The sequence below is a fragment of the Gavia stellata genome, chromosome 8 (genome assembly GCF_030936135.1).
Source record: "Gavia stellata isolate bGavSte3 chromosome 8, bGavSte3.hap2, whole genome shotgun sequence".
In the NCBI taxonomy this organism is placed as follows: Eukaryota; Metazoa; Chordata; class Aves; order Gaviiformes; family Gaviidae; genus Gavia; species Gavia stellata.
The window spans coordinates 40,616,234-40,637,851 of NC_082601.1; the positions used below are offsets into that span (position 1 = coordinate 40,616,234).

Below are 21,618 nucleotides of genomic sequence, written 5' to 3' on the forward strand. Positions count from 1 at the left end.
AATTAAGGAAGTTTTTCAAGAAAGACCATGACACAGAAAAATCTGAAATATCTGGGCCAAATTCCCATTTGGTGTAAGTTAGACCTATGCTGGTTCTTCAACCCTGAGTATCTAGCACAACCGTGCTCTGTGTCAAGCATGCAAATGACACACAGGCTTACACATCAGGATGAAATGAATTGTTACATTGGCTCTGCTGCCTCCATTGATGAGATCTCCACCAACTCCAAAGAAAGTTTAAAGACCTGGTTCAGATGCAGGCATCCCTTCCACAGACACCTAGTGCTAGGAGATGAATCCCACCCCTGCTTTCTTGCGTGGCAAACTGATGGTGCTGAAGAAGCTATACCATGCACACTGCTGCCTTTATGCACTGGCCCCACCAAGCCAAGAACAGGATGGCCAGGCTGGCGTGACAGGTCTGTCCTTCAGGGGCCACAGAGGCCAACAGCTTAATTTAACAGAAGCTGAGGAGCACAGCCACAGGAAGCTCAGCTTCTGACTATGCTGCCTCTGGCTGGTGTGCCTGAGATCAGAACAGAGCCCGAGCATAAGGCACCATGCAGGAAGCATGGCTGATTTGGGAGTCCAAGCCCCAGACATAGTGTAGCCTCAGAGCTCTTTCCTGTAACTCCCTCTCACCCTGCAAAGGAAAGAATTTACTGATGAGAAGGTGAGTCAAGAGATTAACGCCCTCCCTGCTCCATCCTCCCGCCCTCCATCCACTTGCTCGTGGTAAGGAGACGTGACTCCACGGAGCCACGTGGGCTGCTCTGCCCACACGTACAAATTCATTACCTGTGTCAGCTCCGTCTGCCACTGCGGGGATGGCCAGGGAGGAAGCTGGCTCCTGACTCCCTTTGATGCTTCAGGAGACAGTCTTAACTACCTGTCCCTCCCTTGGCTGTGATTTATCCAGCACGTCAACTACGTTAGTGCACAACATAAGCATTAGCTATGAAACATTATTGAAGGAAAATTGTAAACGCTCTGCAAAGGACAGTGTTTCGATGGGGATAGTTTCGCAATCAGAAACATAACACTTATCACCACTAGTGACTTTTGCAGAATTTCTGTTGTTGGGAATCCCTTCAGTCTTCCACATACTGCACAAGGCAGCTCCTTCTCCCACCGAAGTCTACAGCAATGCCATATCCAAGGAATATAGATTTCCCTAGCCCTGTAGTCCCCAACTTCATGATGCCACGTCACACAATACAGCAGATCCACAACACATGACAGCGTTTTTCACTCTCCTCACTGCCTTTAGCTTTAAATCTCTTAATTTCCTAAAACTACAATGACTTTGGAGGGTCTCACTACACTGCCTATGAGCCAAGAGGGAGAGATCACTGCACTTGTTGCTGCCCCGTGTCTGAGCTGAGAGGTCACCCTAGCATAGTTCTTGTCAAATTGACTTGATTGCAACCAAAATCTGAGCCCAGATCCATATCCTGTTAGTAAAGACCGGCTTCTGGGTTTGCCAGCAGCAGAATCCCAAGTGCAGAGGCTTTTGCTGTCCCCCCTCGCTGAGAGCTTTGATTTTCTGTCACCATTGAAAGAAGGGCATTGAATCTGAAGAAAACAAGACAGGCATCCCAAAGTGCAGAAGAGGCCAAGGGCTCAGTGCGGCACAGGCTGGCTGGTTCTCCCTGCTCAGTAGCATCTAGCTAGGCCAGCCACATCTCCAAGAGCTGAAAAGAAATAAGGCATGCACAGCAGTAATAATAAATACAAGACAAATATAATAAATACATGCATGCCACTGGAAATTCTGGCATTTCCACATTTGCCTTCATTTGGACCAAAATGAAGACAATTAATTTCTCTTACTTCCCTGAATGTTGTGAATTCCAACATACTTCCCTTCAACATGAGCAAAACGTTTTGTTTTCTTCAGGTAAAGGTGCTTGGTATAATAATGATGAAAAATGTCAGGGTAATAATGAATGTCATACAAGAAAGATGAAAATTACTATTTCACTACGATCTCTAAGATTAGTTGAAATTGACTGAAATGTTTAGATCTAAACGGACCATGTCGTATGTTGCCACATCGATTTGGCTGCTTGCATCGCACAGAGGTTTCAGGCATTTGCATTAGCCAAATCCAACCATTCACTTCAAGGAATTGGGCATTTCAGGGGATGGCAGGCAGGCACAGCACCGTCAACGCAGCCCCCCCGACGTCACCCCCTCCAGCCTGAGGCAGTGAGGCTGCCTGCCCCAAAGAAGGCAAGTGCTGGGAGGATAGCAGCCATTATTACCCACACCAGAGCAAAGGAAAGTAAATATGTAGTATTTTCAGGTTATCACTTCTTGTATTTATTATTGCTGCTGCGCACGAAACAAGTGTATAAAGATAGGACCACGTCCACATTCGGTACAGGTTACGCTCTGGTTTACATCAGCCAGTGGTCTCTTGTAAACTAGCAAGGAGTTCACTCAGTGTGCTGCTAAGTACCTTCCTTTCCCGCAACTCCCCAGTCTCAGCTCTGCTACTTTGAGGGATGCTAACTATATTACAGCCCCATCACTTGAACATGCAAATCCCCTTAAATATACAGACCATATCTTTTGCTTTCAAAATATCACCCATGCATTTTTTCTCCCTTTTCTGCACACACTGCATTTCTGGTTTCAGGGCTTCCTACCTCACTCTGCCATCCATCCTGCAAAACCACACAAAATCTATAGTCCATTTTATTCATATCAAAGATACGGGACTTCCATTATGAATGGCTACTTCTTAAATAAATTTAGGTACATTAACTGTATTTTCTTCCTCCTTTACCATTAATTTAAAAAGGCATGCTGAGTTTTTCTGTTTTCTATCCACCCATAGTTTAGTGTTGTATCACTACCACCCCTTGGACACGAAAAAATTCTCTTGGCTTCAGATTTCACATACATACTCTGAGACTGCATACACCTCATGCATTAAGTCCTTCCATAGCTCATAAAAAATCCATACAAATCTCAACTCCCCCACTGCTGAATTAGAGGCATTAATGAGCAAATGACTTCATTAGGAAGTATTGTGTTTAATTGAAAATGCATTCAATCATTGCTAAATCATTCAAAGAGACTTAATAACTGGGACCCTTCAGCAAAGAAAAAGATGACCAAAAAGTGGTTTGACAGAGAAATAAATAAAATCATGATCAGCAATAAAAAGGGTGAGTAAATGATCATCCCTCGCAACAAGGGACAAAGAAACACAATGAGATCATGAGGTAGCAGGCAAAAGGGACAGAAAGTACCTTTTTTTTAACAAATACCAAAATGTTGTGGAACTCACTGCCACAGGGTGGTGTACGCTGTAAAGTAGAAATTCATTTAAAAAAGAATTAGACAAATTCACAAAATTAGATTTGGCAGTGGCTACTAAATAGAATCACTTGGATTCAACCCCTTCAGCTTTTGGCTGAAGAAATCTTAAACCTTTGAAAATTTTTGTAGTGGAGGGAACACTCTGTGCCTTGTGTTCCTACCTGCTCTCTCAGACATCCTCGAGCAGAGGCAGGGGTTCTAACCCAGAGTGGCAATTCTGACTGTTTATCAGCTGTGATTTATATTTATCTAAGAAGTCACAAAACAGATAATGAAAAAATTTACCGCTATGGTGATCTCCTCCCAACTTTATATGCAAAATGTTTAACTATCTTTTGTACACACAACTTTCTTGCTTCCTTTGTAGTCTTTCCCATGGTCACACATCATTTCTTTAAACTTTATTCCTTTGCTTTGTTAAACATTTAAAAAGACAAACATGCCTGTTCCATGACATGATGATGATACTGTTTCTTTTCAACCACATGCAACTGCCCATTTCCAGCTTTGTTCGTATCTATTTATCAATAACAACTTAAGCTGCCTATTTTTTGTAGAAAGCTTTATGATAACGCTAGGACTTTTGATCTCTCTCCAAAAAATAAACCTGATCATAAAATCTATAGGACAAGATTAATTTTGAAGCAGGGTGGTTTTTTAATACACATGGAGAATGGTTCAAATAGCCAGCTGGCCTATCCCTTATCTATGAAAAGAGAATATTTAATGGCCATGGCACTTGTATTGCTGTGACATTGTGACATTCATGCACTCTGAAACTCACATCCCACCTTGAAGCTGGAGAAAGGGACCTGCATGTTCCTAGTTACCTGGGAATGAGGTCTTTAGTGGGAGCAGGACCAGGAGGCAAATGCCAGCTGAGACTTTCCTTTACCTTTTTCATACCTATAAGATCACTGCCTACACCAGTTCCACAGTTGTTGCAAAAAAAAAAAAAAAAAAAAAAAAGGTGAGGACAGGAAGCGTTACAGTTCCTGGCAGTACAGCCCAAATTTTGTTCAGTGTGTCCAAAACCCATAGCACAGCAGTGATTAGCCCTACTGACTTTAATGGGATTACTCAGACTTCAAGTGAAACACATACTAAAGAGCTGTGCTGGATCAGAGCTGATGGTTTGGTATTGCACTCCCTATTGCACTGTGCCTACGCTGTTGCCTTTCATATCCCAAAGCTGATTTTTAAAACCACTCCAAAGCTAGCAGGCGATGTCTTTCACCCTATTTTTGGCCCACCAGCAGAACTGCCATTTACCTCCACAATTTCACCTGTTGAACAGATGGAACTAGAAGAAGAGATTCCCCCGAAGCTGCAAGACACCAAACAGCCTCAGTATGTATCGTACCGGAGCCATTTTTGTTCCTCTGCGAGCCTCCATCCCTGCTGTACGTTAGGACAGCACGTTAGGACTGGGGTTCCTGCACCCCAGTAAGCTCAAATAGACATGGTGCAACATACTGCCGCCTGCGCACACCGGCACAGGTCCGGATGGCATGCAGCGTGGGGAAACCTGCCAGCTGGGCCCTGCACCACACACGTTAATTATGACGATCTGGAGTTAGTCCAAGTCTCCCTGTCCCTGGAGCACACACATTCCCCCACTGCCCTCCTATTATGCTTTAAGCAGTGTCATCCTTGGCCTTCTTTCCCTCAACTCTAATTTGATTTTTTTTTTTTTTTTTTTTTAATTTACCCACCCCCTACATATCATTAGGTAACAAAAAGATGTTGGGAGCAGCTATTACGCATATATCAGTTCACCTGTGTACCACACAGCTTACTTTGATTTGCAATTCATCACCCATTACTCAACTCACTATTTTTCGAGATGAAAGCCCAGCAGGACCCCAGATAACTCCATACAACCTCCCAGATATTCAGTGTAGCTGGGTGAGCTTTGAGAGTTTGCATTTTTCATCTTTACAGCAACAGCATCCTTGTTTTCTCGAATGTCCCAATAACACAATGTCCTCAGCTGTCTGCCTACGACAGTGAGATTGAAGGAGCAGACAACTCACTACAAGACTCCTCCCTGTGTTGGTGGCCTCAACAGAGGAAGCATTTCATTGCCTAATTCTTCCCTCGAGCATTTCAGCCTCTGCAAATAAGACAACCAGCCCAGAGCAGACAGCATCTACTTCCATGCTTGGTAAGACTAGGCAAGCTAGTTTTGCTCGCCCACAGACCTTCACCTTCCACCCCCTTATTTAATAAATTAAAAATCAGCACTTGAATTTGAATGCATTGGGTTCACATACTGATCAGGGAGATAGATCATAAAGACCAGAGAGCATAAAAATTGCAAAGGAGCGGGAGAAAAAGCAGGTATAAAGGGAGCAGAAAGAACCCCCAAACCAAACACAAAGAACAAAGGAGGGGGACGGAAACCTTCTAAAAGGTATTGCAAATTCAGGGCAAGATGGGGAAATGACAGAGCTGATGTCTGCACCACGGGGGATCGCATTGGAGGTTGACTGCGTTGTGGAGGGATGCTCCAGTGCCTGAAGCACAAACACACCAAGAGAGAGTGGGAACTGCACGCTAGCCCTTTTCCTACAGGGCTTTTTTAAGCAATATTTAATGCAGACAAGGCTAACTTGGTCTTGTTGTAATACAGCCAACTTTCTCTCCTCTGTATGAGCAGCAGGGCACTGCACAAACAGGACCTAAGAAGAGAGTCAGAACATTTCCCAGCAAGAACCTGGAATCTAAAAGCTTAAATCCAAATCTAGACTCTTGAAAAAAACCTGCACAAAAGCCGTGTTTACTAAACCAATGTCTTTCAATGCTGAGTGCCTCTAGGTAGTCTCCAGAATCCAGGTTTACATTCTTTAATCAAAAGTGACCTCCTTTCCAGAAACACAGACATCAACAACTGCTGACTTCAGTCCAAGCCAAACTGCTCAGCACCTCTGGGAAAATACTTCTGCACTTCCAGGTCCCAGCATCTGATTTCGGATACTTCAGGAAGTCAATTAGAATTAAGTGACTCTCCCAAGGCCCTGTTGTAATTCAGTGGGGAGGAAAAAAATCCTGGTGGCTCAGGAGTTCCCATCTCCAACTCTAAACATCCTTCAGTCACATCTCACAAGGGGGAAGAGTCTGTAGCAAGGAATGGAGGTGTGGAGATTTATGAAAAGGGAGGCGTTATAAACATCACAGCGCTCTGTTCAGGCTATGGGTCTCTGAGCTAAGTGAAAGCTTGGGCAAGTCGCAGGGAACTGTATGGCCGGGCACTGCTTATGTAACTAAGAAGATCAATGTATTCCAGCAAATGTGGGGATAATTAATATAATTCATACCCCCCTTCAGCACTGTTGCAATGAAATAGAGCGATATATGACAGTCTGCTCCCTGGCACAACAGCAGCACAACAAAATGAAACTAAACAAAGTTCATACCAAAGCAAGGAGGGACCTGATGGGGCTATTTTGCTAATTACACTGCAGTTGAGCACAGACAAAAATCTGGCATTGGACTGGCTAGAAAAGGGGAGAAAACGGACAGAAAAGAAGGGGAGGAAAATGAAGCGATGTAAAGGAAAACAAGGAGTGGGGCTGGTCCACCACAGGCAAATGGTGAAGGAGAGCTGGAAGCCTGATGTGTGCTTGTCTGTATACAGAGTAGGCTGAACCCTTGGGGTGGATTATGCCTTGCATAAATACCCATGACTTACCCAAATGAATGAAGTGGCCTGTGTAGCTGAGCCACCATCTCAACTCCCTGTAATTAGCATGGGAACCTATTAATTTTTCCACACTACTGGGAAAAGAGATGAGTTCAGGTCCCTCCAACTATGAAGCACATTCCTTTAAAGTGTAAGCATCTTTTCAGAGCTTTCTCAACTCCAGAAGGGTATCTCAGAGGAAGAATAGTGCTGTGGCCCACCTTGCTCCATGCCATCTGCCCTCACACGTGTCCTGGCAGCCACAGCCATCACTCACATTGAGAGTTAACCCACCTCAAGGTCTTTCTCTGTTAACTGCGGGACAAAGTTAGTTTAAGGGTTTCTGCATCAGAGCAACGTGCTGGGATTGAGGCAGGGAACTGTCAGAGCTAGAAGTTGTTTGAGGTCCTTAGTTATGCAGACCCACAAGGCAGGAGCTCCCTGAACACACTGCTGCAACAGCCCAAGGGGCAGAGACACACATGGGTGATAAGGACGGAGGGTGTTAGGCACTGCCTGCCATGAGCTTGGCAGAACAGACCCCTCGCACCCATCACAACCAGCTGCCTTTATCTATCCGCATTTATCCTTTTCTTCTAAGCTATATAGAGCATCCTGCCTCTTTTTCTGACACTACTCTGACCAGGGTAACTCATGCCTCGGTTACCCCTGACACTGTAATAGTGCTCAGCACGGAAGTCACAGGAAAGCTCCATCTGCAGGTACAAGCCACAGCCTCTCTCCTAAAGCACCTCAGATTTGTGCTCTGTGATTCACACTGATTTTTCCAACCAATTCTGGACCTCTTCAAATCCTAGCTACCGATCACAGCAAGACTGAATGGAGTATAGGTCAGAGACCCTCCTACCCTGGGCCCTCTCCCAGGAGCGCTAGAGAGCCAAGAATGAGAGCGGAGTATGAGTGTGTGCTCCTATGTAGTGTTGTGCCATGCAGCTCTGGCTCTAAACTAGACCTAAACAGCCATGCTGATACTGGCAAACAGTCTAGTGCTCAACTATCATGATATTCCCCCAGAATATTGGCTGCAAAGAGCAGCCTTGTGGAGCACTCTGCTACCGAGTCTATCACGAATATCTCTGAGTGAGTGCAACACACCCTGCAGGCATCTCCATGGAGGTGATGAAATCTGGGTGGAAATTCTGGGCAGAGGTAATTCTGGGCAGAGGAAATTCTGGGCAGAGTGTGCTTCACTGAGAAGAGTTCAGGCAACAAATGCCCTGGCAGAAAGAATTTGGTGGATTTTAAGACCAGACTCAAGAACACAGCTTCTTTCCATGAAGAAGGATAAATATCTGTGAATGACGCATGGCTTTTGCAGCCCACTAGCTGTCCCTTGGAAAGCCAGGGGACGCAGAGCCCTGGGTTTAACAGGAGAGCAAGGTTTCTACCACATCTTCTCCGTAGCACTAAAGAGCAGGGTTTCTGAATGAGTGGACAACTAACCACACCCAAGAGAGCTTCTATGGAGAATAATGATGAGGGCAAACTGACAGGAGGGGAGAGGAGAACAGAACAGAAAAGGAAGAAAGCGGGCGGGGAGGGCGTGACAGGGTGTGACAGTGCTAGTTAAAGCAGGGAGTGTAATTGGGCTTCTCTGTAGATTGAGTGGGTTGAGCCCCGAGGGACAGATTGTATCTCATAGGCAATTCCCATACCTTGCAAAAACCTGTAGTGATGGAAAGGGACTTTTGTCCCTACTCACTCTAGAAAACAGGTGATACAGGCACAAAAAACTGGAAGATACCATCAAACCCAGTTCACTGGCTTTCACACTGTAGGCTTCCAATCCAGACCTTCCTATTCCACACGTATGGCACAAAACACATCCCAATACCTTCTAGCAAATACAAGGGCTGTAATAAAAAGGTCAAAAGCCCCAACTGCAATGTGCATAGTAAGTTGGATAGAGATTTTGAGTGGTTAGACTCTCAGATCATCACAGGAACTGGGTATGCAGAAAAAGAGAAACCTTTTTCATTGCTCCTGACAATAATCTCCGCTGACCTGGATATACATCATCAAACAGATGCTTGAAGAAAGAAGAGAGGTGGGTTTTTTTCCTCTTAGATACTAGATGCTTTAATTGTGAAGAAAATTATATATCAGATGGATTTCAGCTCCTTGTTTTCCTCAGTTCTTGGTTTTCCTATGAGCATCTTCTTGACTGGTGATATTTATTTGGCATGCCGTTTACCTTCGGAGTTGTCTGGCACAAGCTCCCATTGCATTAGGTGCTATGCAAACATAATTCAAAGCAAGCAATTTGCTCTTGCAGGAAGCTCTTGCCACTTGTTCATTCCTGACTGATATTTGCTAGGTAATTTCTTTACATAATCCTCAATCTATTGAATGTGTATTAGACATCCTTCAGAAGAATTTACTGTCTCAAATTTGAGCTGTTTTAATTAGGCAAATAATAGCTTTCATTATATTTCTGTGGCCCTGAATACATGAGATAAGCTTACAGAGTGAGATTTTCTGTAGGGTTATCTCTAAGGCTTCAAAACTCAGAGATAGAATAAGCTACTCAGATGATGTGTCGTTGATTCTGTGCTTCCTGACTTTTGTCTACCTGCAATAATCTCTTGACAGCAGAACTGGAAACAGCTTCTTGTCACTACTTAACAATTGTGTCTTTTAAGGCAGGCACTGGAACTCAGCATAAAGTGGATTTTATTCCTTTTCAAAATGAACAAAAAACCCCCTCCTGTAATAGTTTTCCTAGATGTGTCCACCCACTCTTTTTTTTTTCTGTCAGAAAATAAAGAACAAATTATTTCTCTTTTGCTTTTCAAGGAAAAAGTTGATACATTTTTCCAGTTGTCAAAAAAAGAGGGTAATTGTCAAGTGGCTATTCTTATTTAACTAGAAAAGCAGCAGAAACTGGCTGTTTGGTGCTCTGGTTAACATTCTTCTCCACCCCCTTGGGATTCTTAAACAGTCTCTGAACAGCTGGATCACAAGAATACACCACAACCATTATTTTCCAGCATAAAACCTCTCTTGCAATAAAGAGTTCCTATCATCCACTTCTGAGAGACACCTACTTGCATACCTACTGAGACTTGTCCCAAAATAGAATTAACCTATGGAAGAGAAGGGAATAGTCCTAAGATACTGCCCAATCTTCCCCTTCCCTGCAAAGCAGAACTGATGGAGCTATTTGCTCTTCCTAAGAACATTTCTTATGAGGAGTGGCTGAGGGAACTGGGGTTGTTCAGCCTGGAGAAGAGGAGGCTGAGGGGAGACCTCATCGCTCCCTACAATTACCTGAAAGGGGGTTGTGGGGAGGTGGGTGTTGGTCTCTTCTCCCAAGTGACAAGTGATAGAACAAGAGGAAATGGTCTCAAGTTGCGCCAGGGGAGGTTCAGGCTGGATATTAGGAAACATTTCTTTACTGAGAGAGCGGTGAAGCACTGGAAGAGGCTGCCCAGGGAGGTGGTGGAGTCACCATCACTGGATGTGTTCAAGGAACACGTAGACGTGGTACTGTGGGACATGGTTTAGTGGGCATGGTGGTGTTGGGTTGGTGGTTGGACTTGATGATCTTACAGGTCTTTTCCAACCGTAGTGATTCTGTGATTTCTTCCAATCCATTAATTCAGAGATGCAATGATCCAGAGCAAACATGCTCCAAATAAATATACATTCAAACTAATAGCCACATAGACTAAAAGAATAAATATTCTACCATCCAGCTGGCTCTCTTGACATTAATCTTATTTGATTTATCAGGGACAGGAAGTACAACCGATGGAGCAGCGTGGGAGGACTGCCATTTCCACACTTGGCAAAATCTGGGGTTTTCACAAAGTACAACATGCCCTATCTTGCCTGCTCCAACTGGTTCAAGGCAATCTGGGAGAACTTAAAATAAATAACATGCCTAAAGAGGCCTTTTGCTGACAGCAGATGGGCTTGGGGTTAAAAGACCACTCTAACATAACAAGAATGTCCTTCTCCATTAAAGACTTCCTGTGATACTCTGGTTTTCCATCCCTGTCTACAAAATGAGGTACACAAACCTTTAGTCAGATTAAGCTGCAAGCTCTCTGGGACAAGGGCTATCCTAATTGCATATCCAGTATTTGTCACAGTGTGGCCCCTTCTCACACGTCATACAGAAACAAAGACTTTTTAATCAGAATCACACACATCACTGGGTCAAATATTTCCAGTGTTCACGCATGTCATCAAGTATAGATCCCTCACAACCACATTTTACATGTCTGATAGTTACAAATTCTGGAAGCCAACTGCTTGTCCTCACTGCTGCCAGAGTGTGCCTCCTCTCCCATTGCATCAGTCTCCCTGCCCCAAATATAAAAATCCAACGTTGCCCATGCCAGGGCTTTGTTCTTGTCAAGCCAATGACAGCCTGATGCAGGTCACCCATGGTGATGTCTCTCCTATGAATCAGATGTTGCAAATCTTTTAGTAAGGGTTATTTTTGAGGGCCTATTCCTACTCTGGGCTGGGAAACTACAGCTCTCACTAATAGCTCGCTGCACAGCATTGTGCTGCAGCACATGGATGTGATTCAGCAGACTAGCTGTGCAATATGAAGCGAGAATCTTGCATACACTTTTGGGGTCTCTGCAGTCATAAGGGAAAGGAACCCCTCTAATGATCAGATAACAAAGAGTGCAGGTCTATGATCGATTTCTCCCAACACAAAGGGTGGCCACTGCTGAAAAGAAGGACCCAGCCCTTTCACCCACTCCTCTCCCCTCCCTTGGGACTGCACTTGGGAGGCCACAGAGAGCACAATCAGGGATTTGATCCAACTCAAACTTAACACTGTAGAAGGGAAAAAGGCTTCCAACTGGATAAACTCCTTGCTCTGTTTTACCATATAACTTCATGAACAAATGTGCCCAGTGCTGGGGGCATGCTGCTTCTGATGGTGATAAGGACTCACTAAATCAGCGTAAGTTTTTTAGAGCAGATTCATCACACCCATGCTCTGCGATGTAGACACATTCTCCCAACCCAGGAAGCAAGGCTTGCAAGTGAAAATGACCTTGAGTAAACTCTTCACCTATGTAACTACCACCAACTATTCACCCACCCTAACTGCTGCTCTTTGACTTGGTAGAAAGGGCTCACATACACCATCAGGTCACAGAAGCCAAACAAATTACCACTCTTCAGCTGAGCCTTAGTAGCAAGCTGCCTAAATAGGTGATTTTTGCCTGTAGCACACACACAAGGTAAAATCTTTCATGTTGAACAACCTCATGTTTGTTACCTCACCTTCATAATCCCACTTGAAGCCTATGCCCTTACTCACTTTACTGAATAAGATCTCCCCCAGCTGCCCTCTTGTCCCTCAATTCACCATGTAAATTTATATTGCTGTCTACAGCAGCAGTATCTGAGTGCATCTTCATGAGACATTTCTTTAATGTTGTTTTCTCATTATAAAACTAATTTGAAAAAAAAACATAAACAGAAACAACCTCAGAGGAACACAGACATTTTATTTACAGCATGCTGCATCCCAGGAAATCTCCACTGGAAACTACAAAGAACCAAATTCGTGAAAATAACAAAACACATCAAATTAACACATCAGTCACTGAAATGAGAACTAAATCCCAAAGACATAAAAACGAACCAGTTACTTACAGTTTGGCTGTGGTTCTGGAGGGAATCTGAGACGGATAATGGCCAAGATTATGAAAACAACCACAGGCCAGGAAATTAAAATGAACGACCATACCTATAAAACAGCAATGAAAATATATCGGTTATGTTCGTGGTATTGATGTGTCTCAGAGCTTGTCTGGAATGTAGAAGTACTACCCTAAATGAGTTATAGGATGCATTGTAAATCATGCCTGTCTTGGTATGCATACTATTAAAACCCAAGTATTATCTATGCAGGAAGAAAAACTACATAAGATTTCAAGAGCAAATAACAAGCCTGAAAATAACATAAGCCTTCCTGTGTTTCAGTTTGGCTGATAATTATGGGGGACAGTGTTTACACAGCTTTGAGACACTGCTATGTAATAGTAAAAGCACGCTGAGAAGTACAAGACTTTTGGATACACTGATGGCGAGATAAAAGAGCTGAAGTGTGAAAGGTTGGTTTCACTTTCAGTGAACAGCACTGCTCAAACAATGGGTAAAGATGACTTTGATTTGATTAATCATACCCCAAAATTAAAGTGCTTAACAAGCGAATTGACAAGTCTACAGCATTTTTCGCCCCAAAAGTTTCACTCTTCTTCACAAACAGTAGTTCAGCCTCACAGCAGAGCAGAAAGAAAGGTTTTTCATAGTAGTCATTTGCATGTGGAGCTCAAGTATGGTGAAGGAAGGGCTTTATAGACTTGTGTAACCAGTCAGCTGAAGAAGTCACATTTGAACACTGACCAGCAAGTCCCTCATATGAGCTTCTGACCCCAGCAACCTAACTCCCTGGCACCTTTCCATTTCCAGAGTGTAGCAGCCCATATAGATGAGCTGAGATGGAAGACAGATTACATAAAATTGGCCTAGTACAGTGGAAAAACCATGAATATTTATAGAGCTCTTGCCTCTGACATGAGGGTTCACCATTTCAATGGACAAGAATAAAGAAAATACAGTCTGCTAATCATCTAGTGTAGCAAACCAATCTAGGTAGGAGGCGCAAAGTCAGTCTTAAAACTACAAACCTTGAAGTTTTGTAAGCTAGGAAAATGCAATTATTCAAATAATCAACTGCTTTTGCACTAGCTGGCTAGCTTGCTACCGTCCTTACTAGATTAGAGTTTTCCATCCATCAGTAGTCAAGCTCAAACTACTCTGTGCTGCAAAATTGCTGTGCTATCTTCATGCCAATTTTTGAAACTGCAAAGATGTCTTTCTTCAAAATTATCCCATTTTTCATCGTTGTGTTGCTATTTTTTTCAGATCAGCACATATTACCCAAAACTGTTTTTCCAAAGTAATTCCAAGCCCATAACAGTGTTTTCATTTCCTTACTGAACACTTACTGAAACACAAAACCAAACAAACAAATCCTGGAGAGCGATTCAGCTTGAAGATGGTTGCTTTACAGCAACTCCATCCCTATCATCCCTGACGAGATGACACAGCCATGGAAGTAGAGCAAGATTCGTGCCCCAAAACAGGCAACTGACAGACATCAAACCACAAGGCACCTCCCCGCACATCCCTTCGGAGAGTGTGCTCCTGTAATTTCAGCGTTCAGCAACCTTTTAGCTTTTATGGACAGTACTCTTCCTGCCTTTTATATATACACTGCCATTTATAACACAATTCATTGCTGAAACTAGCACCTTTTTATACTTTTTTTATATCACATACTTTTTTTATATCACATACTTTTTTTATATCACATACTTTTTTTATATCACATACTTTCCCTATAATCAGTCACCAAACACACTGTTTAACTCGGATTAATTCACATGCAAATGATATTATTAACATATCCTCCTTGTTTAGTACCACGTAGGCTAAAGTAAAATTATGGGGTCACAGCACAGAAGCTGATATTAGTCAGAGGCTGCCTAAAGGAAGGGCAAGACATCTGTCTCATTCTTGGGGGAAGAAATTAATACTGATTGTCTCTACTCAGGGAAATGTTTGTAGCTCCCCATTTGGAGCTAAAATGGTGCTTTTACTCCCCACTTTCCAGACAGCTCTTCCCTTAGTATCTCTGTCCTTTGACTTAATTGGATTTAATAGTAGCTGGCTACATCAGTTGCAACATAACAGCATTCCTACTGTCCCAGGCATTTCTAGTTAACCAAAACAAGACAACCACCCTGGCCAAACTGATTGCAGGTGGAACATGTTGACTTGAATGGAGCCATAACCAACCTCAACTTGGTTCTTGGGACATTAAGCACTGTGATGTAGGTTGCATAATCCTTTGGTTGCTGGATTATTTCACTGCTAAAAGATTTAATTGCTCAAACCTTACTTAGTATCTCTGGATGCAGGCACATTTTCTCTCCCTCCTGCCTCTGTTTAAATAACCAAGCTGCCTAGAAGTGACAGATGGAAAGCAACAGAAGTGCGAGAGGCACTGATTTCTCCAGTTCCCCTTGCTCCCGAGAAGGCTGCCTCCTAAACTCATGACCATTCCTTTCTCAGCAAGAATCACCTGTATTGAGGCACTCCCTGGCCATGGATGCAGAGCTTCAGCTGATTTTAACAAATTGACACTCAAGCAAGCTGTAGCTCTCCCCATGCTGCACAGGGTAGAGGCAGGCTCTCCAGGGGCTCTGCAGAGAGCTCGCAGAGGGAATAAAAAGTATAAAGCAAAAGGCAGAAGCAAATGTGTTTGCCAGCCCTGGAGAGGCTGATAAACAGAGCAGGAAAGCGCTCGAGTCCACGGGGGGAGGACGGGGGCTGCCTGGTGTCAGGCTATTCTGTGACATACCAACCAGCCCCAGCGAGGGCAGCCAACACCACCGCGGCAGCAGGAACCACCTTCACTTGTTATCAGAAACTGAGAAGCACAACAGAATGCTTCCCTCACAAAACAAGCACGCCAAAAAACCCGCTTTCTAAAAGCCTGGTCTGTAAGTGAAGCCAGATTACAGAGGTGAAAAAACACAAGCAGGAGGACAGAAAAATCAGGATGTGTTTGGGAATAGAGATCTGGGTTTACCTCCTCACACCCTCTCCAGGCTGAGCAAGCTCCCTAATTTGGAGCAAGACAAGGAAATGAATGAGGGTTGCAGGGAATGCCTGCCATAAGATAATCAGTAGTGGCCAGATTTTTATTTTAATTGACATTTCAATTCTACAGAATTGGTATTTCAACTCCACAGGAAACCAAAATTAAAGCAAGTGAGACTGTACGGTCAGAAGTACAGGTAGGATTTACGTTAGCATTTACTCTGGGTACACAAGAGCTGAAAGAGACCCAAGCCTTCTGCTTTTAACAAGGCTGTTACAACTTCTCTTCAGAAATTAGAGGTAATTTATTGGGATTCCTCTGCATATCAGAAAAAGTCTCCCATATCTTTCACTGCTGTGAAGCATACTCTAAGGTGCACAGCAAGACAACAGCTCCTATGGATGATCACAAGGAGTCAAATGAACTCAGCACCTCTCTGAATCAGGCTCCAAAACCAAGAGACAGGATAGGGCAGACAAGGACGGACCTTGCAGAAGCATGCGGTGATATGAGGCCTTTCACTCCATCCTCATATCACACCCTCCATGGCCATTTCTCTTCTGTGAGCATTTTCTGCACCTGCCAAGGCTTCCATGCAACGAAAGCAAGTTTAAAAACCATCACATTTGGATTCCTAGCAAGAGGACAGGTTGCAATACAAGTCCATGAACCGCAGCATGCTTCTGCTGAAATTACAGTGCAGCTGTATTGAAACCAGACTGGGACAAAACTACTGGGCAGGCTTTGCCTGGACACCCAATGCCACCCGAAGGAACATTTGCCTCCCTGATGCTGCTGCAGTTCAGATTGCTCTCTGGACATTGCTGGCAATGGTTTGTCTTTTGGAAAGAAAGACCATTTGGGGTGTTTGATCTGCAACACACTGGACTGCACTGGCAATCTGTCCTACCTGCATCTCTCAGAGCTACTTTTTTTTTCTCCATCCTTTACAAATGGCTCTATATAAGGGCACCCCCCCATCACCTCCACACCCCAAGGACTCCTTGGAGTGTGTACACCAACCGTGGGGTCTGCTCACTGGGGAGCAGACACAGAACTGCAGCCTTAATTCAAGTCTACCCATGAGTTTGTGCATGGTTTGTGGTTTTTTTGCATGGACCACTGCCCCGAGGGAACAACAGTGGCATCCATGGTACTCAATCTGGACTCCTGAGCCCTCATGCATGACCTCCAATGCAAAACCCAATCACTTTGGCTTGAGAAGACCCACCTTCACTTCCATGCCATTCCCTTCCTTCCCTCTGCCTCTATCACCAGCCTTCAAAATGTTTCTGGTTTAATGCTGTGACCTTCCTCTCCAGCAGTGCCCCCCTTGCTCCTCAGCTGCTGCGATTTCCAGGTTCCCCCTCCTCTACTACTTTGTTTTCACACTCACCGGCTGCCTCTTGACACTCAGCCAGTTCTTCCATAGCAGGATCCTCAAGTGCTGAGAGAGCGCAGCCATTCTTGGCTGACCCAAGTGAAAGCGAACGGGCTGCGTATTCTTCCTTCCCAGGCTTAGGAGGCAAAAGTGGAGGCTCTAACCCAAATGGGCATCCAGTGTCCAGTATCCCAGCCCCTGCCTCTTCCCCACAGCATAGCTCTGAAGCAGCTACTTCATCCACTTGTGGCTGCTGTACTCCCAGTAACTGTAGCTCTTGTCCTCACAGCAATAGCTCCTAGCAAATTCAACAGGTTATTCTTCTCCAGGCAGGCAGACAGACGCAGCAGCCTGCCTCCACTTGTGTTAATTACAATATCCAGCCTCTCCTGGCTGCTCGTTGTTCAAGCCCTAACCGATAAAATGGATAGCATTCCAAAAAGATGCTTCTGCTTAAACAAAAGCTGATGCATGCCGCCTCCTCCTCCTCCCCATGATGAAACTACCTGTCTGCCCACACACCGCTTCTGCTGGAGAGGTGTCATCAACAGCAAAGAGTTAGGCCGCTTGCCAGGCCAGTCCAACTTCCCCAAGTTCACAGGGAATGGCTGGGAAGAAGAAAGTATCCACAGCCACAGTATGCGTCTTCCTGGTATTGCTGATTTGGAATTAGTTTTTTTTTTTTTTTTAATACTTTTGAATGTCTCAATTAAACCTACCCATCCAGGGAAATGAAATGAAAGAGTTAAAATATATATATAAATGAAAATCCCAGGGACTGATCTAATTACTCAGCTACGTGCACCTTCCCTTTGTCTGGGAGATCCGTCCAGGGGTTCTCACTGATTGAATATATCACATCAAATCCACTGGGAACGGGATTGCAGGATCAGACCTCACAAAGATTTCAGAGCACTAGCATAGCATGGACACTGTTATTATTCAACTGATTGTGGAATTTTTCAAGCTAGTGGTAAGATATCTAAAAAAGACCAGCTAGAGATAAGGAAAGAGTAAACTGCAGGTACAGAGGGAAGCAATGACAGCAGAGGGGACTGCTCATTGCATCAAGGACTATAACAAATCCGAGTTTTGAAACCAGATACGGACTTGTTTGATGAGCTCTGGTCATCCAGCAGAGCTCTGGTCCCCCTCGGGAGAGAGGCATGTACACTCAAGTACCCCATCTGCTAAGACCAAGATCATCCTCAAAGTACCTAGGCAAGCCATGGAAGACTTCACTGCTCTCAGCATATTTCATGAGAGATCAAAAAGGATTCTCCTACATGGCATTTCTTTCAGCCACAAACTAACTTTGTGCCTCAAAAATGAAAAACATCTTGAATGAGTCCTTGCCAAACTTCACCCAGGGACAAAAGTGGAGGCGGCAGCCCTGCCATTCAGAATGATCTTGGAGCAGAGGAGCTTTGATCTAAGGGTTGCGAAAAGCGCTGAGTGAGAGTGAGAAAGAGAGAGGAAGAGAGAGATGTGGTACTCAGTGAAGAGAAACAGCTTCTCTGGATTGGTTAGGAAATACTTCAAAGGTGGGAATAGCAACAGAGATGGAGCAGTCCCTGTCCCACATACCTTCAGTCTAAATAGATTAGACATTCCAGTGGTGGGAGTGGAGCCGGAGCTAAAATGAGCCTAAAAGGCTTCCCTGGTATAGTTTTGATAGTAATGGGAAGAAACCCAAACATCTAACCTCCCAGCTCTACATCCACATTTTTTCTACCAAATGTCTTTAGGAGAGAGGGATCTCATTCGGGTCTGTGAGTCAAGAACAAGCACTGCTCCTCAGGACACTGTTCTAGCTCAGCTACATGCAAGAGGCACAGCTGGATTAATTGTATTTGGTCCAAACACCATTTACAAACTTGATTCACTTCCTCTCTGGGGCTGAAAAAAGAAATCCAAATATAGATAATTCTGCTCTGAGGGGGTAAGAGAGAAGAAATTTCTAATTTCACCATTTACTGCTTTGCCAAGGTCTTTTAAGGCAAGCGTCTGATTGCTTCTTTTTGGTATTCAGTCAAACAACTGTTTCAAAAGAACACTGTGATTTGGATAATAATTTTCCCAAGCAAATGCACATCCTTACTTCCTTTTTGAACTGAGTCAACAAACATGCCCCTTGAGAAGTACCCAAAGGGTAATTTGTTTGAGTTCACCACTGTAAAACCAGAATAACTCAATGTCAGTTGGCCCTCAGAGCACCTGCACTCAACTCCCCAAACACCATACTGTTCCAGTTTGAGAACACAAGATGAGAACTTTATTAAGCTATTATACCTTTTTGCTTTTTAATTCCTTTACTTAACAACTCCTGCAGATGGCACGGGAGGCTGTGCAACTACATGGCTACTCCTGGACAAAGTGACCAGAGCAGATGGATGTCCCCAGTGACAATGTAAATGTGCATATAGGCAGAGGGGAGAGAGGAGGGAAAGGCCAAATTCTTCCTTCTCCCAGTAAATCCTCAGTTGGTTTACTCCTCTGGTTGAAGAACTAGGGCTCTATAGGCTGAAGGGCAAATTGCTGGTTCAGATCGCAGAGAAGAAAAGCAGAATCTGCTTCTGTGACCGTGAAGCTGAGGAAACCCTCAGGGGAGCTCTGAAATGTGATTTCATCCAATGCAGGTCTTCAGAGACGTGACTCATCACATGTACTGCAGTGGTGGCTATGGCTTACGACGCCATGCAGGGGCTGTAGCCTCCAGGGCAAAAAGACTCTCCCCATGGACCAAGAACTCACAAACTCTCATACCTTCCCTTGGGACATTCTTTCAGGTAGAAGAGTTTTTACTTCAGTAAAAGTGAATGCACTCATGCTTCCCAAGTGTGCTGAGTTACCTCTATGAGAAATGAAAGCTTAGGGAAGTGATGCAAGACAGAATTGGTAAAAGAGGATAAAGTCCATGAGTGAATGATCTGCAAGAGTGCTAGAAACACGCTTGCAGGAGGACATGCCCTTACGGGTCCTGCTGTATCAGGGCCAGCAGCTGTGTGTGCCACAGGTAACAGCACTGCACAATGCAAGGGAGGGATCCATGAATAGAGAAAACTGTCCTGTGGAACAACTGCTGCACAGGGCCGCAGGAGGGATGCGGGGGGCTCTCTCCAGATCGAACACACTGGGAGGATGAGAAGAAATGTCCAGCCTTATAGTTAATGTTTCACTAGTTGCTTGGTCAAAACTACAGGTCCACACACCAGAAAGCTAACAGCACCATAAAACGCAAAGAGCTTTCTGCTCATTAACACTCTTGGCTTGGCTTTTAAATGCAGCGGTAGCTGGAGCAAATCTGACAGGGCAGAACATTTACCCCCTTGAAGTCAGTGCCAGACAAGAAAGAAAAAACCTATTCGGCTGGCTACCAGGAAGAAACCCAAACCAAAACACTAATCCTGCAGTGACTGTGCATGCTGCAACTAACCTGCAGCACAGACTTCCAGAGGCACACAAGCAAAAAGCGGTTAGGTACCCTCAGGGGCCTGGAGGAGGAGAGATCACACCAGCAGTGAGTGAAGAAGCATAACCAGATTAACTACCATGCCAGAGAAATACACACAAAGCAGAATGAACCAAAGGAGATCTGCAAAGGGAGCAATGGGGTAATGTCGTGACTCACGAAGAGGCAGGACTCTGAATTCGGTGCTTTCCTCTTACAGAGTTTGCAGTGGTTTTGGTTACTGAACTTAGCTCAGGAGCAAGTCCAGACTGTGCAACTGATGTGCTTTCCTCATGGCTTGTGTAAGCTAATATCGACCAAATGTTTGGCACACTCTCCTTAGAGATCTCAGAGATGCTATGCATAGACTTCAGCTGTGATCTCTTATTCACAAGCACAGCCAGGCCAAGGACTGCTGAGCGAGCAGCCTTCAGCCCCACACTCCTATCTGCAAGCTGTAGGGCGCTCGCAGACCAGTGCTGAGCAGACCCATCTGCTTAAGGTAAGTGCACGCTTACATGTCCTGTTAGACGGCACTCTCCTAAGGTCACAAGCACTAGCAAGGTGCTACAAAATACAAGTGTCACCATTTCTAGCAGAACAGAGAGACAAGTACAGAACAGAGCAAGAAAAGCCTTCATGCAATGGGTACAATTAATTTTGAGCTCCAAGCCCTTGGCTGCTCATTTTCATGGAGTAGCCTTCTATCAAACCAAGTCCAAATTTCAGGACGCTCTGAAACCATAATGAATAGGAATCAATGAACATCACACGCTCTTGCAGCACCGAGGAAGGTAAAAGTTAAAAGTCTAGGGCCAACTTCAAACACTGCCTTCCTCACAGGTAGAGAAGCAGTTGCCCAAGGACTTGACAGCATTAGGCAACACGGTGCGCAGTGCTGGATGATGCTGAGGTGGCCTAAGACAGTTGTGTGAACTGGAACACCATTTGCTAAATGATAAAAAAGGCTTTTGTTGAGCAGCCCATGGCATGCCCCAGTGAGAAACTGCACGTACTCTCTGGGTCGCTTCAAATTCCTTCCAAAAGCATGGCAGGAGACTAGAAATGTAAATTCCTCCACATTTCCTGGGTGCTTA

General features: G+C 44.4%; 1 protein-coding gene across 1 annotated transcript in view; it reads right to left on the reverse strand.

Annotated features, from left to right (window-relative positions):
- ABCA12 (ATP binding cassette subfamily A member 12) overlaps nucleotides 1-17,154 on the reverse strand; it is an 89,153-nt gene extending 71,999 nt beyond the window's left edge. The window contains exons 1-2 of the mRNA XM_059820201.1: nucleotides 17,086-17,154; nucleotides 12,671-12,764 (exon numbers count right to left, since the gene is read on the reverse strand). Of these exons, the coding sequence (XP_059676184.1) occupies nucleotides 12,671-12,764; nucleotides 17,086-17,154 (163 nt within the window). The remainder of the gene's footprint in view (nucleotides 1-12,670; nucleotides 12,765-17,085) is intronic.
- Between the last annotated feature and the right edge of the window lie 4,464 nt (nucleotides 17,155-21,618).